We start from the raw sequence: 19,521 nt of genomic DNA on the forward strand, positions 1-19,521 counted from the left end.
ACCTAATTCATTTGACAAATCGCAGTTGTTCTGTGGCTCTGTCAGCCCAAATAAAGTGATTATTATTATCGCGGGCAGCCTCTGTGTTCTGGCTCCGCTGTGTTCTGGCTCCGCTCGTCGCTCCGCCCCCTGTCATCGCTGGCAGCAGAACGCCGGCACGGCAGTGTCTAATTGCACTGAAACAGTGTGTCAGTGGGCTTGATTGCGAACAGCTGCGCACAGCGGTCATTATTGAAAAAACAGCGGTCATTATTGGAAAATAATGACCGCAGTCGGGGGGCTATTGACCAATCACAAGCAAGCATTTCGGCGAATGTGAAAACGCCATGTAATAATGCTGGATATTGCTGGATATTGCTGGATATTGCCAACATGGGGTTCTTAGGACACGCTTGCATGTTTTTGGTAGATGGTCATAAAGGGGACAGTAAAGTAAGACGTGGGGTTCACTCCTCTTGACTTTTACCTTTTCAACTATTTCAGACGACGGTTCTTTGAGACATTGTCATGTGAAGTGTTATTTGTCTTCCCTGCAGGGCCCGAGGAGAGGAAGCCCAGTGAATACCTCCACGTGGACGGGCAGAAGTACGCTGTGGTCGGGTAGGTGTCTGGACAGAGACAGTCTAATAATAATGAGATGACCACTGCAGTGTCTGGACAGAGACGGTCTAATAATAATAATGAGATGACCACTGCAGTGTCTGGACAGAGACAGTCTAATAATAATGAGATGACCACTGCAGTGTCTGGACAGAGACGGTCTAATAATAATGAGATGACCACTGCAGTGTCTGAACAGAGACGGTCTAATAATAATAATGAGATGACCACTGCAGTGTCTGAACAGAGACGGTCTAATAATAATAATGAGATGACCACTGCAGTGTCTGGACAGAGACGGTCTAATAATAATAATGAGATGACCACTGCAGTGTCTGGACAGAGACAGTCTAATAATAATAATGAGATGACCACTGCAGTGTCTGGACAGAGACAGTCTAATAATAATAATGAGATGACCACTGCAGTGTCTGAACAGAGACGGTCTAATAATAATAATGAGATGACCACTGCAGTGTCTGGACAGAGACAGTCTAATAATAATAATGAGATGACCACTGCAGTGTCTGAACAGAGACGGTCTAATAATAATGAGATGACCACTGCAGTGTCTGGACAGAGACGGTCTAATAATAATAATGAGATGACCACTGCAGTGTCTGGACAGAGACGGTCTAATAATAATAATGAGATGACCACTGCAGTGTCTGGACAGAGACAGTCTAATAATAATAATGAGATGACCACTGCAGTGTCTGGACAGAGACAGTCTAATAATAATAATAATGAGATGACCACTGCAGTGTCTGGACAGAGACAGTCTAATAATAATAATGAGATGACCACTGCAGTGTCTGGACAGAGACAGTCTAATAATAATGAGATGACCACTGCAGTGTCTGAACAGAGACAGTCTAATAATAATAATGAGATGACCACTGCAGTGTCTGAACAGAGACAGTCTAATAATAATGAGATGACCACTGCAGTGTCTGGACAGAGACGGTCTAATAATAATGAGATGACCACTGCAGTGTCTGAACAGAGACGGTCTAATAATAATGAGATGACCACTGCAGTGTCTGAACAGAGACAGTCTAATAATAATGAGATGACCACTGCAGTGTCTGGACAGAGACAGTCTAATAATAATGAGATGACCACTGCAGTGTCTGAACAGAGACAGTCTAATAATAATGAGATGACCACTGCAGTGTCTGGACAGAGACGGTCTAATAATAATAATGAGATGACCACTGCAGTGTCTGGACAGAGACGGTCTAATAATAATAATGAGATGACCACTGCAGTGTCTGAACAGAGACAGTCTAATAATAATAATGAGATGACCACTGCAGTGTCTGAACAGAGACAGTCTAATAATAATGAGATGACCACTGCAGTGTCTGAACAGAGACAGTCTAATAATAATAATGAGATGACCACTGCAGTGTCTGAACAGAGACAGTCTAATAATAATAATGAGATGACCACTGCAGTGTCTGGACAGAGACGGTCTAATAATAATGAGATGACCACTGCAGTGTCTGGAGACAGAGACAGTCTAATAATAATGAGATGACCACTGCAGTGTCTGAACAGAGACAGTCTAATAATAATAATGAGATGACCACTGCAGTGTCTGAACAGAGACAGTCTAATAATAATAATGAGATGACCACTGCAGTGTCTGAACAGAGACAGTCTAATAATAATAATGAGATGACCACTGCAGTGTCTGGACAGAGACGGTCTAATAATAATGAGATGACCACTGCAGTGTCTGGACAGAGACAGTCTAATAATAATGAGATGACCACTGCAGTGTCTGAACAGAGACAGTCTAATAATAATGAGATGACCACTGCAGTGTCTGGACAGAGACGGTCTAATAATAATAATGAGATGACCACTGCAGTGTCTGGACAGAGACGGTCTAATAATAATAATGAGATGACCACTGCAGTGTCTGGACAGAGACAGTCTAATAATAATAATGAGATGACCACTGCAGTGTCTGGACAGAGACAGTCTAATAATAATAATGAGATGACCACTGCAGTGTCTGAACAGAGACAGTCTAATAATAATAATGAGATGACCACTGCAGTGTCTGGACAGAGACGGTCTAATAATAATGAGATGACCACTGCAGTGTCTGAACAGAGACAGTCTAATAATAATGAGATGACCACTGCAGTGTCTTTAATTTTTTGCGTTATTTTTTTGTTCGTTTTCGTTTTAGTTCGTTCGTTTTTATTTTTTATTTTTTTTGCTTTTTTTGCGTTTTAATTTTAGTTAGTTCGTTTTTTTTTTTTAGTTCGTTCATTTTTTTGCGTTCGTTTTTTTCGTTCGTTTTTTTGCGTTTTTGTTTTAGTTCGTTCTTTTTTTTGCGTTCGTTTTTTTGTTTTTTTGTTTTAGTTCGTTCATTTTTTTGCGTTCGTTTTTTTCGTTCGTTTTTTTGCGTTTTTGTTTTAGTTCGTTCGTTTTTTTGCGTTCGTTTTTTTGTTTTTTCATCTAATTCGTTAGTTTTTTTGCGTTCGTTTTTTTCGTTCGTTTTTTGTGTTCTTTTTTTTGCGTTATTTTTTTGTTCGTTTTCGTTTTAGTTTGTTCGTTTTTTTTCAGAGATGACCACTGCAGTGTCTGGACAGAGACGGTCTAATAATAATGAGATGACCACTGCAGTGTCTGAACAGAGACGGTCTAATAATAATGAGATGACCACTGCAGTGTCTGGACAGAGACAGTCTAATAATAATGAGATGACCACTGCAGTGTCTGAACAGAGACAGTCTAATAATAATGAGATGACCACTGCAGTGTCTGGACAAGAGACAGTCTAATAATAATAATGAGATGACCACTGCAGTGTCTGGACAGAGACGGTCTAATAATAATGAGATGACCACTGCAGTGTCTGGACAGAGACAGTCTAATAATAATAATGAGATGACCACTGCAGTGTCTGAACAGAGACAGTCTAATAATAATAATGAGATGACCACTGCAGTGTCTGAACAGAGACGGTCTAATAATAATAATGAGATGACCACTGCAGTGTCTGGACAGAGACAGTCTAATAATAATAATGAGATGACCACTGCAGTGTCTGGACAGAGACAGTCTAATAATAATAATGAGATGACCACTGCAGTGTCTGGACAGAGACAGTCTAATAATAATAATGAGATGACCACTGCAGTGTCTGAACAGAGACAGTCTAATAATAATAATGAGATGACCACTGCAGTGTCTGAACAGAGACGGTCTAATAATAATAATGAGATGACCACTGCAGTGTCTGGACAGAGACAGTCTAATAATAATAATGAGATGACCACTGCAGTGTCTGAACAGAGACAGTCTAATAATAATAATGAGATGACCACTGCAGTGTCTGAACAGAGACGGTCTAATAATAATAATGAGATGACCACTGCAGTGTCTGGACAGAGACAGTCTAATAATAATAATGAGATGACCACTGCAGTGTCTGAACAGAGACAGTCTAATAATAATAATGAGATGACCACTGCAGTGTCTGAACAGAGACAGTCTAATAATAATGAGATGACCACTGCAGTGTCTGAACAGAGACGGTCTAATAATAATGAGATGACCACTGCAGTGTCTGGACAGAGACAGTCTAATAATAATAATGAGATGACCACTGCAGTGTCTGGACAGAGACAGTCTAATAATAATGAGATGACCACTGCAGTGTCTGAACAGAGACAGTCTAATAATAATAATGAGATGACCACTGCAGTGTCTGAACAGAGACAGTCTAATAATAATGAGATGACCACTGCAGTGTCTGAACAGAGACGGTCTAATAATAATGAGATGACCACTGCAGTGTCTGAACAGAGACAGTCTAATAATAATGAGATGACCACTGCAGTGTCTGGACAGAGACAGTCTAATAATAATGAGATGACCACTGCAGTGTCTGAACAGAGACAGTCTAATAATAATGAGATGACCACTGCAGTGTCTGGACAGAGACGGTCTAATAATAATAATGAGATGACCACTGCAGTGTCTGGACAGAGACGGTCTAATAATAATAATGAGATGACCACTGCAGTGTCTGAACAGAGACGGTCTAATAATAATAATGAGATGACCACTGCAGTGTCTGAACAGAGACAGTCTAATAATAATGAGATGACCACTGCAGTGTCTGAACAGAGACAGTCTAATAATAATAATGAGATGACCACTGCAGTGTCTGAACAGAGACAGTCTAATAATAATAATGAGATGACCACTGCAGTGTCTGAACAGAGACAGTCTAATAATAATAATAATGAGATGACCACTGCAGTGTCTGAACAGAGACAGTCTAATAATAATAATGAGATGACCACTGCAGTGTCTGAACAGAGACAGTCTAATAATAATAATGAGATGACCACTGCAGTGTCTGAACAGAGACAGTCTAATAATAATAATGAGATGACCACTGCAGTGTCTGAACAGAGACAGTCTAATAATAATAATGAGATGACCACTGCAGTGTCTGGACAGAGACGGTCTAATAATAATAATGAGATGACCACTGCAGTGTCTGAACAGAGACGGTCTAATAATAATAATGAGATGACCACTGCAGTGTCTGGACAGAGACGGTCTAATAATAATAATGAGATGACCACTGCAGTGTCTGAACAGAGACGGTCTAATAATAATAATGAGATGACCACTGCAGTGTCTGAACAGAGACGGTCTAATAATAATGAGATGACCACTGCAGTGTCTGAACAGAGACTGTCTAATAATAATGAGATGACCACTGCAGTGTCTGAACAGAGACAGTCTAATAATAATAATGAGATGACCACTGCAGTGTCTGAACAGAGACAGTCTAATAATAATAATGAGATGACCACTGCAGTGTCTGGACAGAGACGGTCTAATAATAATAATGAGATGACCACTGCAGTGTCTGAACAGAGACAGTCTAATAATAATAATGAGATGACCACTGCAGTGTCTGGACAGAGACAGTCTAATAATAATGAGATGACCACTGCAGTGTCTGAACAGAGACGGTCTAATAATAATGAGATGACCACTGCAGTGTCTGGACAGAGACAGTCTAATAATAATAATGAGATGACCACTGCAGTGTCTGGACAGAGACGGTCTAATAATAATAATGAGATGACCACTGCAGTGTCTGGACAGAGACGGTCTAATAATAATAATGAGATGACCACTGCAGTGTCTGGACAGAGACGGTCTAATAATAATAATGAGATGACCACTGCAGTGTCTGGACAGAGACAGTCTAATAATAATAATGAGATGACCACTGCAGTGTCTGGACAGAGACAGTCTAATAATAATGAGATGACCACTGCAGTGTCTGGACAGAGACAGTCTAATAATAATAATGAGATGACCACTGCAGTGTCTGGACAGAGACGGTCTAATAATAATAATGAGATGACCACTGCAGTGTCTGAACAGAGACAGTCTAATAATAATGAGATGACCACTGCAGTGTCTGGAGACGGAGACGGTCTAATAATAATGAGATGCAGGTCTTTTCAAACAAGATGGAGTCTCAACTAGGGGGTGGTCTGTAGGGGGGGGGGGGCTGTGCCCCCCGATCCGAGAGGCAAAGAAAGCCATTGGCTGTACTTTCCTGCAACATCATTTCAATAAAATAGCAAACACAAGGGTAAGTTACAAGGTTATTTATTTCAGTACAGTGTATAAGGTTGCACAATAGTTTAACACGAAAACACATGCACACAACCAATACACACGACCAAGCAATCACGTATTAGACAATTATGCGTCTGTTTCTAAGCTGGTCCCAAGCTTTCCCTGCAGTTTTTTTTTTTTTTTTAAACTTTGGCCATTCCCCTGGCTCTTTTATGTGTTTATCACATTTATACTGGTCAAGAATGACCGACAGAAACAGGCTGAAAGGGTTCAGATGGGGGGGAAGACACTCTGGGAAAGGCACGGCTGCAGTCGGGATTCGAACTCGCTAAGCCCCAGATCCGTGACGAGCGCGGTTGTCCACGGCGCTGAAATAGCGCTCGCGGTACGTGGTGAGCTACTGGAGCTCCCCCCCTGCAGTTTTTTTTAATAATAATTTATACATGAATGAATACATTTATATATATATTAGGGCTGTCAAAATGAATGCTTTAACTTTGGAGATTTGGAGTTTTTTTTTTACGATTAATTTCGAATATATTTTCATGTTGAGCTATAGATTGTGGATGAATACACACACAGAAAGGTACACCGTGCAAATGTTCATGCTTTATTTGTTTTAAACGAGACGATTTAGAAACGGTCAATGGGGGAAATACGTTACAATTTTCCGAGAAAAGGACGTCTATGAATGCTCTGTAGCCTATAGATATTGAATAGATTACATCAGAAACAGACGTCTATTAAAGATTCAAGATTCAAGATTGTTTATTGTCATATGCACAGTTAAACAAGACAGTTTGCCATACAATGAAAATCTTACTTTGCTAGTCCGCCCTTCACACAAAATCACACAATACTTAACTTAAACATATTTAAATACAAACGAGTGCTAGAAAATAAGGTAAAAATAGATAAATAATATATACAAGGCACAGTGAGTAACATTGCACGTTCCGTTCAGTATTTACATATGAATGGAGGTGACAGTGGGTCACGGCAGCAGTTAAAAAGGTGTCTTTAGTGATTCATAGTTCAGGGGAAGGGTGACAGTGAGGTCACAGCAGTAATCAGGTCAGTCTATGAATGCTCTGTAGCCTATAGATATTGAATATCGGTAGATTATTATATATGTGATCCCGGACAATGGTAGCATATTAATCACACGGAGTACGCTGTTCACAGGTACCACAGACCATGGCTGTAGCTAGCTTTATTGCCATAACAACAACAACAACGCCCAAAGCGGCCTGCGCTGTCACCTTAAGAAGCGCTCGCCCTCCCCCTAGAGGGCAGGAGTAGGAATGGTGAGGTAGTCAAACACCCACAGCCACATACATCACATAGATGACATCAGAAACGGACGTCTGTGAATGCTCTGTAGCCTATAGATATTGAATGGATGACATCACAAACGGACGTCTGTGAATGCTCTGTAGCCTATAGATATTGAATGGATGACATCACAAACGGACGTCTGTGAATGCTCTGTAGCCTATAGATATTGAATGGATGACATCACAAACGGACGTCTGTGAATGCTCTGTAGCCTATAGATATTGAATGGATGACATCACAAACGGACGTCTATGAATGCTCTGTAGCCTAGAGATATTGAATGGATGACATCACAAACGGACGTCTATGAATGCTCTGTAGCCTAGAGATATTGAATAGATGAAAATGGTCAGAAATGGAAACGGTCTGGTTTTTCTCGCGCCGTCAGGACGGTGCTGCTGCTGATCCGCATCTTCCTGGAGTACTGCCAGTGTGTGAACGACATCCCCTCCATCGCCACGGACATGCTGACGCGCCTGTCGGACCTCCTCAAGGTCAGAGGTCACAAACAGACACGACTCCTCGTCTCACTCACACCGGGCGGTGCCGGAGAGGCGTTCTACAGCGGTGTTTTAAAGGCACGCGCCGACATTACGGGGAATGCGTTAGGGATGCACCGATCCGATATTGGTATCGGTATCGGCCGCCGATATCGGTAAAATAGCTGGATCGGGTATCGGTAAAAAAAGATATATATCGGATTTTTTTTTTTTTTATATATAATAAATAAAATAAGAAATAATCATTCAGTACATTTATATCTGTGTTAATTTGTTACATTTAGTTTCACTAAGTTACTAAAGTAATGTTTTAAGTCGAGCCTGATGTTGCCTTGTTGCACAAAAGAACGATCCCAGTCTCTTCCACACAGTGACAGTGAGGCATACAGTTTATTAATTGAACGAATGAAGTTTATTTTCTGTCTTTGTTTACAACAAATCAAAAACACACTTGTGATCCTTTACAATTCTTAAAAACAAAATCTATTTGAATAAAAATTTAAAATAAATAAAAACGTGGATAAAATCTTTCTTTTTTTTTAAACTTTTTTTTAGAAAAAAATTTGGACAATGGGTATCGGATCGGTATCGGTATTGGGACTGAAAAAGTTGGATCGGTGCATCCCTAGAATACGTTTGCCGTCTTCTCCAGAGTCAGACGAGAAGATAAGACACCAATTTCCACTCCGTGCGCATTCAGTAGAAGGCTATCCGGCTGCAAGCTAGCCTAGCTTAGCACAAATGAATGGAAAGCGGATACGCACCAGCTGGTCGTTTGTGCTAAGCTAGGCTAGCTGGTCTGTATCCGCTTCCATTCCACTCCATACCAGACGAGCAGCAAATGGGAGGCTTTTAAATGTTCCTTTGATGCAGTCAGAGCTTGCTAAAGCTGCATTCTCCCACTATGCTCCCTTTTTATGGAATACGCTGCAAGTCTAGAGGCACTTCCTACTGTGAATGCTTTTAAAGGTACGCTACGACTAGCCCTTCATGAAACATGTAACTGTTTTACCTGATGCTATTGCTGATCTGATTATGCTCCTTGCCACTGCACAAATGGCCTTCTGTATTTGTATTTGAATTGTATGTTTTTTGTTTAATGCCCTTGTTTTTATGTTGAAACTTGTTGTGTGCCCTGTTGGTCAGGACTCCCTGGAAGAAGAGATCTTGTATCTCAATGGGACATTCCTGGATAAATAAAGGATAAATATAAAAAATGTATTTGTGCTAAGCTAGGCTAGCTTGCAGCAGGATGGCTTTCTATCCATGTTCACCGCCATCTCTTCTCCTGCAGCACTTCAACTCACGGAGCTGCCAGCTGGTCCTGGGGGCCGGGGCCCTGCAGGTCGTGGGCCTCAAGACCATCACCACTAAAAACCTGGGTAGGAGCTACCTCAAGCATTAGCCTAGCAGTCAAACTAGCCCAGATGTTAGCATTAGCCTAGCAGTCAAACTAGCCCAGATGTTAGCATTAGCCTAGCAGTCAAACTAGCCCAGATGTTAGCTTTAGCATTAGCCTAGCAGTCAAACTAACCCAGATGTTAGCATTATGCTACCAGTCAAACTAACCCAGACATTGTGTTTCTTCAGCATTAGCGTCCCGCTGCCTCCAGCTGGTAGTTCACTACATTCCCATCATCAGAGCACACTTTGAGACCAAGCTGCAGCCCAAACAGTACAGCGTCCTCAGGCACTTCGACCACATCACTAAGGTAACCAGCTGATAAACCACATGGTAAACCACATCACTATGGTGAAAAATAAATGCTAACTCTGTACCGTCATTCACTAGTGCGACAGTGGCTCAGGAGGTAGAGCAGGTAATCTGGAGGTGTTCCCGGTTCGATTCCCGTTCCTCCCAGGCAGCTTGTCGAAGTGTCCTTGAGCAAGACACTTAACCCCTACCTAGATGCTCCCGATGAGCAGGTTGGCACCTTGCATGGTCGCCTCCGCCATTGGTGTGTGACCCTCTTTGCGCCGCCCCTGTGCCTCAAATAGATCCGCTATCAGCTCTATCTTTAATCTTTCAAAATGTTCAGTTGCTATTGCATGCACTCATCTGTGTTTCACTACACACATGAGTGCATGCCTTCCAACTGTCAGTCTGCAACACTACTATCACCGACATCTAAGAAGGGAGTTTCAAGTTCAAGTTCAAGTTTCTTTAATAGTTGTCATACAGAAGTACAGAATACTTTCATACAAAATGCTTCTTACTGTTACGCTCCAGAGACTGTGCTAGACAAGATAGTATCAAATAACATAGTATAGCATGTAATTTAGAAGAAGAAATGAGGTCACAGTGTTACAGGAGATCCCCCCTTGAACGGCCCTTCTAAGGTTTCTCTCCTCCACACTGCCTGTGGTGCTTTTTTTCCTATTGCTAGGTTTTAGTGAGTTTTTCCTTACCTTCGCGTGGGTATGTCTGGGAGTGCTTGCATTCTTTCATTTATTTGCATTTATCTTAAATTTGTTGGACCTTATGGTGTTCTTGTTTTGTTCTTGACTTATTGTTATGTTTCTTCTTGACTTGTTTAAAGAAGACGTGTCCGGCCCATGGGGACATTGACGTGTGTTGTCGGGCCTTACAAATAAATTTGATTTGATTTTGATTTGATTTGAATGTGTGAGTGAATGGGTCAAAATGTGAGGAACAAATTGTAAAGCGCTTTGGATAAAAGCGCTATATAATAAATGCAGCCATTTACCATTCACACGTTGTGTAGTGTGTTGTCTTGACGTTGTGTAGTGTGTTGTCTTGACGTTGTGTAGTGTGTCGTCTTGACGTTGTGTAGTGTGTTGTCTTGACGTTGTGTAGTGTGTTGTCCTGACGTTGTGTAGTGTGTTGTCTTGACGTTGTGTAGTGTGTTGTCTTGACGCTGTGTAGTGTGTTGTCTTGACGTTGTGTAGTGTGTTGTCTTGACGTTGTGTAGTGTGTCGTCTTGACGTTGTGTAGTGTGTTGTCTTGACGTTGTGTAGTGTGTCGTCTTGACGTTGTGTAGTGTGTTGTCTTGACGTTGTGTAGTGTGTTGTCTTGACGTTGTGTGTTGTCTTGACGTTGTGTAGTGTGTTGTCTTGACGTTGTGTAGTGTGTTGTCCTCCTGACCTTGTGTAGTGTGTTGTCCTGCCGTTGTGTAGTGTGTTGTCTTGACGTTGTGTAGTGTGTTGTCTTGACGTTGTGTAGTGTGTTGTCTTGACGTTGTGTAGTGTGTTGTCCTGACGTTGTGTAGTGTGTTGTCTTGACGTTGTGTAGTGTGTTGTCTTGACGTTGTGTAGTGTGTTGTCTTGACGTTGTGTAGTGTGTTGTCTTGACGTTGTGTAGTGTGTTGTCCTGACGTTGTGTAGTGTGTTGTCCTGACGCTGTGTAGTGTGTTGTCTTGACGTTGTGTAGTGTGTTGTCTTGACGTTGTGTAGTGTGTTGTCTTGACGTTGTGTAGTGTGTTGTCTTGACGTTGTGTAGTGTGTTGTCTTGACGTTGTGTAGTGTGTTGTCTTGACGTTGTGTAGTGTGTTGTCCTGACGTTGTGTGTTGTCTTGACGTTGTGTAGTGTGTTGTCTTGACGTTGTGTAGTGTGTTGTCTTGACGTTGTGTAGTGTGTCGTCTTGACGTTGTGTAGTGTGTTGTCTTGACGTTGTGTAGTGTGTCGTCTTGACGTTGTGTAGTGTGTCGTCTTGACGTTGTGTAGTGTGTTGTCCTGACGTTGTGTGTTGTCTTGACGTTGTGTAGTGTGTTGTCTTGACGTTGTGTAGTGTGTTGTCCTGACGTTGTGTGTTGTCTTGACGTTGTGTAGTGTGTTGTCTTGACGTTGTGTAGTGTGTTGTCTTGACGTTGTGTAGTGTGTTGTCTTGACGTTGTGTAGTGTGTTGTCTTGACGTTGTGTAGTGTGTTGTCTTGACGTTGTGTAGTGTGTTGTCTTGACGTTGTGTAGTGTGTTGTCCTGACGTTGTGTGTTGTCTTGACGTTGTGTAGTGTGTTGTCCTGACGTTGTGTAGTGTGTTGTCCTGACGTTGTGTAGTGTGTTGTCCTGACGTTGTGTAGTGTGTTGTCTTGACGTTGTGTAGTGTGTTGTCCTGACGTTGTGTAGTGTGTTGTCTTGACGTTGTGTAGTGTGTTGTCCTGACGTTGTGTAGTGTGTTGTCTTGACGTTGTGTAGTGTGTTGTCCTGACGTTGTGTAGTGTGTTGTCTTGACGTTGTGTAGTGTGTAGGGATGTTTGATATTGGCTTTTTTACCGATATACCGATATTGTCCAACTCTTAATTTCCGATACCGATATCAACCGATACCGATATATATGCAGGGTCCCCCCCTCCAAAAAAACAGAATCATTTCAGGTAATTAACATTACATATCTCTTGTCGTGGAATTAACACAACATTATGCATACGTTTGACAATAAATAAAATAAGAATTTGTTCTGACTTGCTTGCCTGGGTAAGTAAAGGTTAAATAAATGTAAAAAAAAAAAAAAAACGATACCGATCATTTCCAATAATACATTTGAATGCCAATATTGGCCGATAATATCGGTAGGCCGATAATATCGGACATCGCTAGTAGTGTGTTGTCCTGACCTTCTGAAGGACCCGTTCCGTGTCTGTTGTTCTCACTCTCCTCTCCTCGGCAGGACTACAACGACCACATAGCGGAGATCTCTGCTAAGCTGGTGGCCATCATGGACAGCTTGTTTGAGAAGGTTTTATCAAAGGTGAGTTCAGAGTGACCTTGAGTTGAATCTGAGTTTGTCTACTGTTTACCTTTTATTCACATTTCATATTCAAATGTTTTATTGCCTCTAGTCTGTTTCTTGTCTTTGTGTCACCCTGTCTATACCTGTACTAGGGCTGTTTCCCTGAAGCCTGTTTTTGGGCTTCGAACTTTGTCAGGGTTTTTCGAACGGACGTCCGAACCTTTGTTTTTAAACATAAAAGAAAAGATTAAAAAATGTAAATGTAAAAAGAAAAATTCTCTCTTTAAAAAAAAATATCCTCAAACTAATCCTCAATTTGAATAAAGTGATTAACTCATTCAGTGCCAACCATGAGATTAGTCGGGTTAACTCGCCATGCGTTGCGTGCCAAGACCCGAGAAAACTCAAGTTTCAAGTTTCAAGTTTCAAGTTTCTTTAATAGTTGTCATACAGAAGTACAGAATACTTTTATACAAAATGCTTCTTACTGTTGCGCTCCAGAGACTGTGCAAGACAAGATAAGTATGAAATAAAATAACATAGTAAAATTAGAAGTAAAAAATGAGGTCACAGTGTTCAGTTTAGACATATGTACAATGTTCGGTGCAGAATAGACGTAGTTACCATACAATATACAATACTGTGCAGTGTACTAATATACAATACTATATAGTGCAAGGCAGAAATGGGACGAGGTGCAATTTAGGTACAATTCACAGTAGGTGTACGAGTTGTAGTGCAAATCCTTTATCAATAAATATAAAGTGTAAGTGTGTTTGTGTGATCTAAAGTGTGGAGAGTGGGTGCTGCAGTGTGTTGTTTGTTTGAGTGAGTGTGTGCGTGTGGGTGTGTGTGCTGTGTGCATTTGATGGTTGTTGCATAGTGATTATTGTTCGTTTAGCGATTATTGTTCGTTTAGCAGCCTGATGGCCTGGGGATAGAAGCTTCTTCTGAGTCTTTCTGTGCTCGCCTTAAGACTCCGGTATCGCTTGCCTGACCGCAGCAGTTCAAAGAGGCAGTTGTTCGGGTGGCTCGAGTCCTTAATAATTCTCTTAGCCTTCCCCTTGCACCGCTTGTTGTAAATGTTCTGGAGGGTGGGAAGCCCCCCTCCAATTGTGCGTTCGGCTGAACGTGTCACTCTTTGTAGTCTGCTACGGTCTTGTGCAGTGCTATTCCCAAACCAGGAGGTGATGTTGCCGGTCAGGATGCTCTATATTGTACATGAGTAGAAGTTCCTAAGGATCTTCTGACTGACTTGGAACTTCCTTAGGCGCCTGAGGAAGTAGAGGCGTTGTCGTGCCTTCTTCACAACACTGTCAATGTGTGTGGTCCATGTCAAGTCCTCGGATATGTGGGCTCCGAGGTACTTGAAACTGTTCACTCTCTCAACCGGTGCCCCGTCGATGCTGAGGGGGCTGTAGTCCTTGACCCCCGACCTCCTGAAGTCCACAATCATCTCTTTTGTTTTGCTGACATTCAGGGAGAGGCAGTTCTCCTGACACCACTGTGACAGGTTCTCTACCTCTTCCAGGTAGGCCCTTTCGTCGTTGGCAGAGATCAGGCCCACCACTACTGTGTCATCAGCAAATTTGATGATGGTGTTGTTGTTCCGCTGTGCTACGCAGTCATGTGTGTACAGGGAGTAGAGGAGGGGGCTCAGAACACAGCCCTGGGGGGCCCCTATGTTGAGCGTGATGGATGAGGAGGTGCAGTTGCCGGCTCTTACCACCTGGGGTCTGCCAGTCAGGAAGTCCAAGACCCACTGGCAGAGGTCATAGTTCAAGCCCAGGTCCCTGAACTCGGGTTGTAATCGTTATTTCTTTTATTAGGGTAACATTAGACAGTAAATTGTCATGGTCACACCATATAAACAATATAGTAGTGAAAATGGGAAGAGGGATTTCTGTTGTTAAAAGATGTGCTCATTTGTTACCACTAAATTCTATCAAACAGGTCATTCAAGCTCTGGTTTTGTCAAATCTTGACTATTGTCCTGCAGTATGGTCGAATGTAACGACGAGTAAACTGAAAAAATTACAAATGGTACAAAACAAAGCAGCACGTATAGCGCTTCGCTGTGAGTACAGAACTAATGTTGCAGCGATGCACAGTTGTTTAACTTGGTTACTTGTCAAACATAAATTACTCTGCTCACTCCTTGTATTCACTAGGAATATTTTTGTTACAAAGATCCCCTCAATTTTATATAACAATTTATCAATAAGTCTTGACAGACACAACCATTCCACCAGACATGCTTCTGCACGAGGTTTTACACTTCCAAAAGTGAGGTCGAATGCAATGAAGCGAACTGTCATGTTCCGTGGTATGCAGGAATGGAACTCTCTTCCCAGACATGTTAAGCAGGAGAATAGTAAATGCTGTTTCAAAATCTTGGTAAAACAACATTTTCAACCAAAGAAATTGACATTCCCTAATAGATAGTGTGTACGTAAATTAAAATGTATGTGTCTGATAAATAGATAGGTATATATGGATGAAAAGGCATGTGTCTGATAGGGATATATTGTTAAAATATTGTATAATTTTGTATTTTTATATTGTATTATGAATTTTATTAGGGTTTTTATTGTTTTAATTGTCTGTATGACATGTAAATGTTGTGAGTGTAGAAGGGTTTTTATTGTTGTTTTAATGGTCTGTATGTCATGTAAATGTTATGAGTGTATAAGGGTTTTTATTGTTGTTTTAATTGTCTGTATGACATGTAAATGTTGTGAGTGTATACGTCTGTAACTGTATTTTATGTGTTATGGACCCCAGGAAGAATAGCCCCAGCACTGCTGTGGCTAATGGGGATCCAAATAAACTTAAACTTAAACTTATTAGCGATATCCATACATTTTCATCCATCCAACCTGATGTTATCATTGGGGATGGGTCTGAGCTCGCAAAAGGGCAAATACCGCCGCCTATCGTCTCCCGGATGGTATTTCACATCATTGGATTGGATTGACTGGGAATGTGCATCGAAAAAATAACTCCGGTCGGCGTCTTGCTTCTCGGGCATGCAGTATCGTGTTCAAGCCCAGATTAAGTATTCAGAGGCCTCTGGGCCAGACCCTTGTGGAGGCCCCCCCCACACACACACACACGTGCACGCACGCACGCACAGTGGCGTTTTTATATGTAAAACATTGGTGGGGCAGCCACCAACCAAGGCTACATACCAGGCAAACTACAACAACAAAAAAAGCTACAAAATTACAGTAATCCTGCTACTCATGCGTTTTTAACATGTCAACAAACAGCTATCCATCGAGAGAGAAAGTATATTTTAACTATTGAAAATTTATTATATTCCCTGTCTGCCAAAGTTATTGACAGGGTACCACACAATATATCATACTTTATTGTTCAGTTATTCTGTCAGTTTCATGATGGCTTTGTTTGAAAATGTTAAATGCAGGAAAACACAACCAGAAAATTGTCATTTTGATAACTTTAATATTTCAATTTGGAAGGCGAACAAAGAAAGAACAGTTCTGCAACAGTGCAGTTTGTGACTTGCTGTTGTGACTTTTGGGTATTGCTGGTCTATAAGCAATAAAAAAAAAAGAGGAAAAAGGACTTTATTTTTCCATTGAACAAAACGTATTTTATTACAGTGCACAAACCAGTGTTGTGCTAGTTACTAGTTATATACGTGTGTTTAGATGAGGATGGCGCCATCCTCAGGATGAAAAAAACCCTGCACAAACTCATCTCTGAGGCACTGTATATTACAATTAGAATGATTTATAATTAAACTGTACAGGCTGTGTATTTCAAAATATGTGTTTAACATGGGAGTCCATTTCTGTCACTAGGTTGGTGAGAGACAAATATGCCCATCGCTTAACACTTTCTCTGCCACTCTTATGTACATCCTTATACCATCCTCTGCCAGCTCTATTTGTCTATGGAGAAGTTCCCCTTCTTTGCAGGGCTATAACTTTTTAAATTGTATTGCTAAATTGACATTACTATGGCCCATTCAACGTCAATTATCTATCGTTCAGGATGTAGGAACGTTATACTTTTTCATTCACATATTCAAATATGTTTTTATCGTTTTCTGCAGCATTCTGCAGAACGTGATTTATAGCCCTAAATGCATTATATTGATGATCAAATACAGTTTGATAGCGATCGGCGCCAGATAAGAAATTTCAAATGGACGTGCTTCTAGAAGTTACTACTTATCATCTGATGTTGACCGGATGGGGGGGGGGGGGTTGTTTATAATTCCGTGGCCAACGTTAGATGATTCATGTAGTGTGGGTGATATGATCATTAGAGCAGTTTGTATCGAACACGGTAAAAATAAACGCTGAAACTTACCCCAGTCTCCTCGGGCCGTTGGGCGATGAGCGTGGAGCAAAGATATTCCTATTATGGGATGTTGAAATATGCGATCCATCTCCAGGTTGTATAATAGTATATACGTCCAAATCATGTTGTTTATCGAGTTATTGGTAACGGATCGCTATCCATTGTGTCTAGCTCGAGTCCCGGGACCTATAGCGAGTGGTCGGACCGAATTTGGATGAGCACCAGTTTCCGTTTCCGTTTTGGCCGATCCGCCGATCGGCCACCAGATGACGCTCTTGAACCGTTGGAGAGTTGAGAGGGGATCAACAGTAGATCTCAAGTCTCCGCGGGAGAAATATGATTGCGATCACAGATTTTTGAAATATTGATCTCAATGACGTGTTACGGCGTCATTGGCAGATTAAGCATGGCGGGGAATGACGAGTAACGGCGTCCTTGGCGATTAAAATGTTAATAGTGATTTATTTTTTTTAAGAAAATATATATGGATTATTGGAATGTGAGTCAAAGATGTGACACTGAGCTACTTTCCTGGCATATACATAAAATATAGCCAACGCTATCCAATAAAAAAAAAAAAAACATCCCCCACTGTGTGTCTCTACCTCTCTGTCTACCTGTACCTACCTACACTCTCTTAGCCTTACCCCTACCTCTGGTTACCTGCTCTGCCCCTCTGCCCCTCCAGTATGAAGTCAAGGCTCCCATGCCCTCCGTCTGCTTCCGGAACGTCTGTAAGCAGATGGCGAAGATGCACGAGGCGCTCTACGAGCTGCTGCCCGAGGACCAGGCGCAGGCAAGACCCCCCCCCCCCCCCGTCCGTCCGTCCGTCATGTGTATGAGCGTTTAACCACACGCCTCCGAGGCAAATGTAGTTCTTTCCAGTGCGTCGGAATTAGGGATGGGTACCGAATTCGGTACTTTTGAGGTACGGAACCGAAACACATCGGTACTACCGAGTATCGATTCAAGTGAGATACCAAAAAAATAAATAAAAATGTACCTTTTTTCTTTTCATGTCAACGTTCACACGCACAATATATGCTTACCTAGGATTTGACTTGATTCAACAACAAAGCAGTCAGGGTGATGGCAAGCCGAAAACTGTCGAAATTGTAGTTATTTGAAATTTGGATTTTCTTTACGACTGAGGTAGGTAAATAAAATTTCTTGAGACTAAAGTACCGAAAAAATTTACCGTTTGGTACCGGTATCGATTCACAGGTACCGGTACCGTATCGGTTCAAATGTGAAAGGTACCCATCCCTAGTCGGAATACAATACCGTCTGTCGGGACAATCTTAACAATAATCAACACATTTACAAAAGTCGTCTTACATTTAGCAAAATTAGGAAACAGACGGAGGACATTTCAAAGCACTAGAAATTAGAAAACATTAGAAATCAAAATGTTGCCCTATTTCTGAATGGCGCAAAAAATTTACGGCGAAGAATCTCCCCTTGCGAGATACGGCGGCCGCCCTAGACCGTGACGGGTCACACGCGTGTAGCCTAGCGGTACAGGAATCGGAGCCTTCAAATAATGATGATGCTATATCGACGTGTCGTGCTATATCGACGTGTCGTGCTATATCGACGCTATATCGACGTGTCATGCTATATCGACGGTGTCATGCTATATCGACGGTGTCATGCTATATCGACGCTATATCGACGTGTCATGCTATATCGACGGTGTCATGCTATATCGACGTGTTATACGACGTGCTATATCGAGGGAGCGTTGGGGCCACAGCCTAATGTTTGGGGGGGGGGGGGGGGGGGGGACTCGTACCACAGTTTGGTGGCTGCAAACGCGAATGCACGGCCCCCCCTGTTTCTTTAGCCTGGACAACCAGGAGGGACTGGTCGGCAGACCTCAGAGACCGTGATGGGGTGTAGGGGGTATAGACGTCTCATGCTATATCCACTAGGGGCGTAACGGTACACAAACACTACGGTACGTACCTCTGTTTTGAAGTCAAGGTTCGGTACGGGTTTTCGGTACAGTGGGGGGAAAGTTTGGCTTTCCATGTTCCACTCACGGGTGATGTAGTGTGCAGTAACTAATTGTTCTTGTAGGGCCGTCAACGAATATTCTATATTGAAATTAATAATCGACTTGTAAATTATTTTTTAAATAATAATTATTATTATATTTGATTGTGAAAAAAAACGGCCCCTGAACATACCGTTGTATTAGTTCGGTACGGTACGGTACACACTGAAACGGTTCGGTACGGATACGTGTACCTTTACACCCCTAATACACACAGTACACACATGCATATACTGTATATTAAGTGTATATTATGTCAACGAATATTCTATATTGAAATTAATAATCCACTAATAATCGATTTTTCGAATAATAATAATTATTATTATTATATTTTATTACATGGCGTTTTAACATTCG

The 19,521-nt window shown here is 41.7% G+C and overlaps 1 protein-coding gene across 1 annotated transcript in view; it reads left to right on the top strand.

Moving 5' to 3' along the window:
- The window catches only part of vps54 (VPS54 subunit of GARP complex), a gene marked incomplete at its 3' end in the record, with an annotated part of 139,366 nt that overhangs the window by 114,053 nt on the left and 5,792 nt on the right, over nucleotides 1–19,521 (top strand). Inside the window, exons 16-21 of the mRNA XM_084319448.1 lie at nucleotides 537–600; nucleotides 7,967–8,072; nucleotides 9,373–9,460; nucleotides 9,669–9,790; nucleotides 12,705–12,785; nucleotides 17,791–17,898. Of these exons, the coding sequence (XP_084175574.1) occupies nucleotides 537–600; nucleotides 7,967–8,072; nucleotides 9,373–9,460; nucleotides 9,669–9,790; nucleotides 12,705–12,785; nucleotides 17,791–17,898 (569 nt within the window). The remainder of the gene's footprint in view (nucleotides 1–536; nucleotides 601–7,966; nucleotides 8,073–9,372; nucleotides 9,461–9,668; nucleotides 9,791–12,704; nucleotides 12,786–17,790; nucleotides 17,899–19,521) is intronic.

The sequence above is a fragment of the Notolepis coatsorum genome (genome assembly GCF_963971535.1).
Source record: "Notolepis coatsorum genome assembly, chromosome: 7".
Classification (NCBI taxonomy): domain Eukaryota; kingdom Metazoa; phylum Chordata; class Actinopteri; order Aulopiformes; family Paralepididae; genus Notolepis; species Notolepis coatsorum.